Source organism: Eurytemora carolleeae, unplaced genomic scaffold, assembly GCF_000591075.1.
Source record: "Eurytemora carolleeae unplaced genomic scaffold, Eaff_2.0 scaffold885, whole genome shotgun sequence".
Taxonomy (NCBI): Eukaryota; Metazoa; Arthropoda; class Copepoda; order Calanoida; family Temoridae; genus Eurytemora; species Eurytemora carolleeae.
The window spans coordinates 1-8,951 of record NW_019396775.1 but is presented as its reverse complement, the minus strand read 5'-3'; the positions used below and the strand labels follow the sequence as shown (position 1 = coordinate 8,951).

General features: G+C 33.1%; 1 protein-coding gene across 2 annotated transcripts; it reads right to left on the bottom strand.

Annotated features, from left to right (window-relative positions):
* Window positions 1-209: 209 nt before the first annotated feature.
* LOC111708560 (bestrophin-1) lies at window positions 210-8,941 on the bottom strand (the record flags this gene model as incomplete). Of its 2 annotated transcripts, XM_023481978.1 has the most annotated exon segments (10): window positions 210-491; window positions 531-684; window positions 1,713-1,803; window positions 2,180-2,262; window positions 2,570-2,647; window positions 4,016-4,083; window positions 4,617-4,677; window positions 6,552-6,630; window positions 8,330-8,403; window positions 8,822-8,941. In XM_023481978.1, coding segments are annotated over 9 exon segments (796 nt in total), but the record flags the coding sequence as incomplete, so codon positions are not given.
* Window positions 8,942-8,951: the final 10 nt, after the last annotated feature.

Below are 8,951 nucleotides of genomic sequence, written 5' to 3'. Positions count from 1 at the left end.
GAATGTGCAAACATCAATTATTAATTAAGTAAATATATAAAAGTAAAATGTTTATTAAAAAAGTCATGATTTTATGAAATTTATACCACAAAGTCATGAAAATTCTGAAAGTTCATGTAGAGAGTGGTTTGTCAATTATAATCCTCATATCTTTGCAACCTTAAATTTAAACTATAAATTCTGATAGATTTAATTGTCATAGTTTTAAATATCATAGGTTACAATAAGGCTGCAAAGATATACACAATACAAAATTAAAGTTTGAGGCAAATATTTAATTTTATCACATTTATAGGCTATAGAACTGTCACAATCAAGAAATGGTTTAAAGGGAGTGTCTGGCTAGACATGGTAGTCAAGCTGAGAATACAGTGATTGTAGAGAATTTTTTTAAGGATTCATTTGAGACGTTTCAACGGTGCCTATTTGTTCATCAAGAGCGCAAATTCAAGATTTAAAATCTTCATAGAATGATCCCCTTGATTGATCCCCTTGATTGATCCCCTTGAATGATCCCCTTGATTAATCCCCTTGATTGGTATCTAGCGCATAGGATCCCTTTTCTCTGCGTTAGTAAGTGCCTCGTCCGGAGAGTGCTCTGTTACCACAATCATCTCATTCGTCTCAATATTGGATTCTTTTCCGTCTTTTCCGTCTTCAACAATCGTATAGGTCTCTTCAACACTAGACATTAGACATCTTTTAGAAATTAAGTTATTCTATAATATTTGTTATTACCGATTACAAAAGCTTCTAAAATAACCTCTCTTGTGATATAAACCTACCTATCAGGATTTAGGAATATCAGGAAAGGTTTAAAACCTACTTATCAGGAATATCAGGAAAAGGTTTAAAACCTACTTATTAGGACTATCTGGAAAAGGTTTAAAACTTACTTATCAGGAATATCTGGAAAAGATTTAAAACCTACTTATCAGGAATATCTGGAAAATGTTTAAAACCTATTTATCATGATTATCTGGAAAAGGTTTTATCAGGAATGTCTGGAAAAGGTTTAAGACATACTTATCAGGAATGTCTGGCAAAGGTTTAAAACCTACTTATCAGGAATGTCTGGCAAAGGTTTAAAACCTGCTTGTTAGGAATATCCGGAAAAGGTTTAAACCCTATTTATCATGATTATCTGGAAAAGGTTTTAAACCTACTTATCAGAATATCTGGAAAAGGTTTAAACCTACTTTTCAGGAATATCTGGAAAAGGTTTAAACTCTATTTATCATGATTACCTGGAAAAGGTTTAAAACCTACTTATCAGGAATATCTGGAAAAGGTTTAAAACCTACTTATCAGGAATATCTGGAAAAGGTTTAAAACCTACTTATCAGAATATCTGGAAAAGGTTTAAAACCTACTTATCAGGAATATCTGGACAAGGTTTAAAACCTACTTATCAGAAATATCTGGAAAAGGTTTAAAACCTACTTATCAGAATATCTGGAGAAGGGTTTAAACCTACTTATAAGGAATATCTGGAAAAGGGTTTAAAACCTACTTATAAGGAATATTTGGAAAAGGTTTAAACCTACTTATAAGGAATAAAAGGTTTAAACCTACTTATAAGGAATATCTGGAAAAGGTTTAAACCTATTTATGAGGAATATCTGGAAAAGGTTTAAACCTACTTATAAGGAATATCTGGAAAAGGTTTAAACCTACTTATCAGGAATATCTGGAAAAGGTTTAAAACCTACTTATCAGGAATATCTGGAAAAGGTTGGCCCCAGAATGCATCCTTTCGGAGCTCCGGAGGGGATTCTGTCTCATCAACCAAGCTCAAGGCAACTACATGAATAGAAAGGTGTTTGAAATCATTTTTTTAACGTTTATTTTTTTCCAAATTTGAATTTTTATCAATATATATCAAATTAATTAGATACTGGTCGAGGAAATTAAACAGGGGGGCAACTGGTTTTTTAAAATCTATATAATAAAACAATACATTAGTATATATATATGTTGCCTATAGCCGGCCAAACGGCTGGACCAAATGGGCTGAAACTGTTTGTGGACACTCATGGGTGGCCGGAGGGTGTTATAGGCTAAAAAAATCAAAAAAAAATTCTCAACATTTTTTTTTTTATTTTTCCACGGGCAACGCCGGGCTCTTCAGCTAGTTATAAATATAAATAAATTAGTCATATTGAAAGCAAAAGCTAACCTTTAACATGTCTGTTAAACAGAACATTTAGCTCAAAATCATCATCATCTTCACCAAAAGGATTATACAGGGTCTCTGCAACCCTTTAAGTAAAATTGTATTTTTTACTACATTTTTTTGTCTGTTTATTTATTTAACAATTTATTTCTTTTCCTTTTGTTCAGTGAATCCCAGATATAAGAATACATAGACCGTCATAAGTTTTTTGATAATTAAGAAACTTCTTTTTATTTTTTATTCAAGGCAAATTAATATTGCGAACGAAAAACCCCTAAATCTTGAAAAGACGACTCTAGTGTTCTATCTGTATTGTTATTAATCTATGTATTTACTGATTATTTTTTGATTTGTAAATACATATTTTATTTAAAAAGTAACAAGTTTTAAAACCTGAGCCAACCAAAATAGAAGAGGAACTTGATTGTTGTAAAGATAGGATACCATAAATCCAATTCATCTCCAGGTTTTCTAAACAAATTCAAATACAAATAAGATCAACCTATTCTGATTAGATAACCTAAAAAAGCACTTTTTGCAACAACTTCTCTGTCCGAAAGCTATGGAAAACTTTTATTAACATAAAACTGTGAAATAGGAAGCCAATGGTCATACTCAAAGGAACTGTAAGCGTAATTTCAAGTAAACCTCTATGCCCAATTCACAACGGTACCCTTAAAAGCTTTGTCTGATCAAGTATGAATTAGAATTCCATGTTTTTAATTATTTTGTTTAGTTGTTTGCTTTGCAAAAGTGACTTGCTCATTTCTTTGTTATATATTTATTATATTTCTTTATTACAAATTTTAGGATTAAACACATTTCGAATCTAAAAAAATGCGTTATCTTCTATTTTTAAAAATCAGATTAAGGTTTCAAGGGTACCATTGTAAATCCGGCATTGCCATCTTTGTATGGAGGGTCCTTTAAAATCACGCTTTATACAGTTCAGCTCTAAGTTATGATTTTAAACACAGGGTGTCCCAAGAAACAAGACAGTTGGTGAGTAGTTTAGAATGTCTTCTTTCATATTTTTTTTAAGTCGTTTGATACCATAGAAAATAATAAAAATATTTTAAAGGGAGTGACCGGCTATGTAAGGTAGTTAAACTGAGGACGCAGTGTTGTGGAAAACTTCTTTAGGATTCATTTGAGACATATTTCACATTTTAAAGATCTGTAAATCCTGAGTTTGAGCGCAAATTCGACGTTAAAAACTCCTGATTTGGGGGTGGATACGCTTTCAGAATTAGTTTTTTTAAATTATTAATTAACGACGACATAAAATGTAAAAATATTCTACAATTCTGAAAGCGTATCCACCCCAAGCGTATCCACCCCCAAATCAGGAGTTTTGAACGTCGAATTTGCGCTCAAACTCAGGATTTACAGATCTTTAAAAAGTGAAATATGTCTCAAATGAATCCTAAAGAAGTTTTCGACAACACTGCATACTCAGTTCAACTACCTTACATAGACGGTCACTCCCTTTAAGGAAGTCATATATTATAGTATTTATTTTATTATGTTTGAGGACAAGATTACTTTAACGAAATAGACTGCAAACAGTCTTTAATATTTCATACAATACATAGAAGAAGACATTCAAAACTATTCACCAACTGTCATGTTTCGTGGGACACCCTGTAGTATAATTAACATGAAAGGAGGATATTGTGCAGTGTCCAGTGTTTCACTAAATAAGTTAATTTTCAATTTCCAGTTACTATGTAATGCAACTATTTGTTCTGTAACAAAAACAAATAAACGAAAGTGCTTGAATGTCGTCTTCCTAGTCTACAGTATTATGGGTCTCACTACAGTTAAATAATCTTTTACCTGTAGATTTTCCATTGTTCACCGACTAGAGCAACTATAAAATATATATACACTGCCAGAGTAACCACCTAATAATAATAATAAAAATAATGATATTAGAGAGAAAAATAAAGGTAATAGTAATAATAATAATGCTATTGATAATTGTGGCAGTTTATGTGGGGGAAACACACTACACACTGTAATTTAAATCTAAAAACAAACGCGTTGCAGTATTAAAATGTACATGTACAGGGCTACAAAAAAGTGTAACTGATTAGTAATGTAGTAAAGTGTTTTGTAAATATTTGTTCAACCAGCCGTACCTGTGTGTAAACTAGAGGTGCTGGGATGTGTCCGTACCTGTTTGTACACTAGAGGTACTGGGATGTGTCCGTACCTGAGTGTGCACTAGAGGTACTGGGATGTGTCCGTACCTGAGTGTACACTACAGGCATTGGGATGTGTCCGTATCTAAGTGTACACTAGAGGTATTGGGATGTGTCCGTACCTGAGTGTACACTAGAGGTACTGGGATGTGTCTGTACCTGAGTGTACACTAGAGGTACTGGGATGTGTCCGTACCTGAGTGTACACTAGAGGTACTGGGATGTGTCCGTACCTGTGTGTACACTAGAGGTACTGGGATGTGTCCGTATGCTGAAACATCGTTGAGTTTTGATCTGGAAACATACCCAACCTTAATTATGCTGAAGAGAAAAAAAACTTAGAACTGGACTCTTCCAAGTCCAAAGATAATATATATATAGATATGCAGGCAGGTATAAATTTTGAGGTCTTGAGAAAAAGTGCGATCAGCACCATCTCTGTCGTACGCATGGCATTTTATCCTCTGGATTGTTGCTAATTTATCACTTTGTTTATGCGTGATAACACTAAATGCGTACTATAGTATCAACAATGTATACTGCATATTGTACTTAATGAAACAAATTAATCAATGCAAATAAATTACCCGACTAAATCTATATTTAGACCTACCTCCGGTCATTGGATTTTGACTTCTTACAACTCTTTGGAAAGCCTTTAACAAAAGAAAGCCGATTTAACAACTTTTGCAAAGAAATTCTGCAAATATTTAAATTTGCCGAGGCAATGGCTTTTAAAAACTTAATTCAGAATTAAAATATAAAAAAAATCCACTACACTGCAAAATTTCTGTATTTTATGTTCATTGGACTGTTAAAAATCAAAATTTGAGCCTGACAGCCATCTACATTTTTAGAAAAAGGTGTCTTCAAAGTTCACCTTGTCTAAAACATTTAAATCTTTTTCTCTCTGACTGCATTACATAATCAAAACGCGTACTGTATGTTTGTGTTACCTTGAAATTTAATTTGATTGGTCAAACAGGTCCAGATAGCAACACTTGAACTATACAGGATGCAATACGCGTACTGTATGTTTATATAACACAAATGCGTATTTCCTACAGATGGCAGCAAGGGGAGAAAAGAATATAGAAAGTAATCAATTTGCTATAGATGTCTCTCATTGCACTTTATCTCAGAGGGACAAAAATTAGTTGTCTGCTACAAGCAATTTAGGAAGAAGGTTTCTACCTGCCTGCATATCTATATATATATTATCTTTGTCCAAGTCTTAACGTTTGCTATAGAGGGGGTCTGTCTTAGTATCAAAATTAACCAAAATCAACATATCACGGGCAGCCGTAGTACATTTGAAGTTCCGAGCCTGATCAACCTTCCCGGACCTAGCTCTATGGACAGGACTAGCCGGTGCAACAAGGTTGACGCGGTCAGACTTTATGCTTCATATAGGTTGAATTACTTTTACTAAAGGGGCAGAGGTGCGTGATGTTTGACCGATGGAATAACGAGAAAATCAGGCAAAACAGATTTAATAAATACTTTCAAGTCAAAACCAACAATATTCTTTTATTTTTTGGACAAATACGCATATGGATCAAGTTTAGCTAAATCCGAACCATTTTTGGAGATTAATTACTTTAAAAATCAAAACTTCAGATTAACGATTAATATATGAGACTATAAAGCTAATAAACCACCGAATCTGTTTTGAAGGAACTTGGACCTAAAGCAAACCGACCCGAACCTAGTCCAAAAACGAACCTAGAGCAAAAGAAAAAAAATTGGTCATTTGAAAGGAAATATCAATGCGGAGGGGATTTATGTTTTTATTATTTTTAATGTTTTTTTTATGTAATTTCTAAGAGTTAGGGAAGTGGTAAGGCCCCTAGGTCGAATTTTGGCCATAGGTTTCGTTATTTAAAAAAATATGTTTTTAAAAACCCAGAATAATGGCCGTAACACTCAGGCCAGATATTATCCCAACCTAACCTAACCCACAATATAGATAACAAACGTATAGTTTATAACTTTATATATGTATGGATAGTGTTAATGGGGCCTCTGATAGATAACTAGAACTGATCACCTCACTTAATGATTGGATTTGAGAGTTAGTATAACGGATGAAACGTTTTTGAAAATAATTTTTCTCTTATGAAATAAAAAAAAACATTTATAAAATGCAAGTTTAGGAGTCTAGGTTCCTGAATATATTGATTTGTGTAATAATCTGAACATATCCTGGAGCACTGGTAATATATCCGTCCTGCTGTGCCTTGTGAACTAAAATATATTGATTTGTGTAATAATCTGAACGTATCCTGGAGCACTGGTAATATATCCGTCCTGCTGGGCCTTGTGAACTAAAATATATTGATTTGTGTAATAATCTGAACATATCCTGGAGCACTGGTAATATATCCGTCCTGTTGGGCCTTGTGAACTAAAATATATTGATTTGTGTAATAATCTGAACATATCCTGGAGCACTGGTAATATATCCGTCCTGGTGGGCCTTTTGAACTAAAAAGAAATAAATAATAATCATAAACTTGTTTACAATTTCCAAAATGAAGATGTCAAACATCACGATGTTTGCTTTATTATATATACAGGGTGTCCCAAAAAACATGGGAATTCAGTGACGAATAGTATATCGTCTTTGCTATGAATTAGCATTGTAATACCTAATTTCAAAAGCCATAATATTATTATGTCTGCTAAAGTTTATTTTATGAAAAGGGTAAAAGACTGTAAAGATGTGTCTATAATGTCTCTGCAAGATAAACAGTGAAGACGGACAAGTTTTCTCTGTTTGTATACTGCAATTTTCTTGTTTTACTAAGTACAACCGTATGCAGTCAAAACATAAACAAACAAAATGTAAACATAGCAGACGAAACTCTTACAGATTAAAGCTTTCTCAGTTGGTATCACTATACTAAATCAAAGAATTTTTAAAAAAGACGATATCGAATTCGTCACTGAATTCCCATGTTTTTTGGGACACCCTGTACATAATATATACATAATGTATATATAATATATATATATGTATATATATTGTATAATGTATTCATAATGTATATATAATGTATTGTATACATAATTGTTAACACAAATTCGAAATATAAGGAAGACGATTTTACCGACTCAATTGCCGTCAACTATTCTCAAAATGTGTGTATACACACGATCCATTTCCGCCATGAAGCACACACATGTAACCCTCGCTCCTTCGTTCCCCGCCTCACCCTCTACACACCCCAGCCCTCAGTCAGGTTAGGAGAGTTGGGCTGGTAACAGCTCCGACACAGGGAGCCTCTTGACTCCTTCATGCTGATGATGCAGATACTGAGCTAACAGCAGGCGTGCTTATACCTCTGATCTCCCTATTAACTTCTTGAGAAGCTTACTTAGGAAACTTGTGCCCGGCTCCAACCGAAGTTTCCGCTATCTCGAGTTGCATTGCCTTAGTTCCATTGATAAGCCCTGTTGTCCCAGTTCCTGTTGATCTGCTCCACCAACATGAAGCTCTACAACACTCCAATGAAGTGCCATCAAATATCCATCATTAATTCCTTTGTTAATTTCTAAATCAACCAATTTTAACTCCGCTTTATATGCAAATATTTCAAAACTTTCGTTTTTTAAATAAATGTTAGAAATATCCATTTGGATCTCTTTATTTTATTATAGTGACTTTTTAAAGTCAACAATAATATATATAATGTATACAATACATCTATATAATAAAAGAAGACATTCGTATATATATATGTTGCGTATAGCCGGCCAAACGGCTGGACTGATTGGGCTGAAAAAATTGTTGTGGACACTCATGGGTTATAGGCTAAAAAAATCGATTTTTTTCTCAATTAAAAAAGTAAATATTTATACATATAATAAAATTTATCAAAAAGTTGAATCTATTTATATAAAAAGTTGTAGAATCTATAGAGATATAATATTTAACAATTACCAATCTCCAAACTCCATTGAAGAGGCATTGCCCAGTTAGATGCGTACATATCCCAGTTATCCTCATCTCCAATCCTGTACATAGCATTATATTATGTACAAAATGCAGAGTACAGTTAGATGCGTACATATCTCAGTTATCCTCATCTGTAATCCTGTCAAGTACATCATATTATGTACAGTTAGATGCGTCCCAGTTATCAAATCTTCTCTAAATCTGTGAATTCAGGATATGTATACACAATACACATGCGTCTAATTTTCAGATAATATAATAATATTAGATAATTTAAACAAGGAATTAAATTTAACCAAATGCATTACAAAACTCATCAAATTCTCCATTAAAAGTCAATATTTGGCATTCATAAACAAGTTTTAAAGAAATAATAAACTTTTACATTTAAAAAGAATAACTAAACAAATAAACATCTAAAGTTTGTACTGCAAAAACGGTGTGAACGGTTGTCTCTATTAATCTTATGAATGTTACCTGTCTGCTTCCTCTTGTCTAACCAGCCCGGAGTTTACAACTTCCTTCATGGTTGGAAATCTCTTCCTTAATCTCACACTTAATCTCCGGATACACAGGATATACGAGAGTAAAGTATACCTGGAGATAA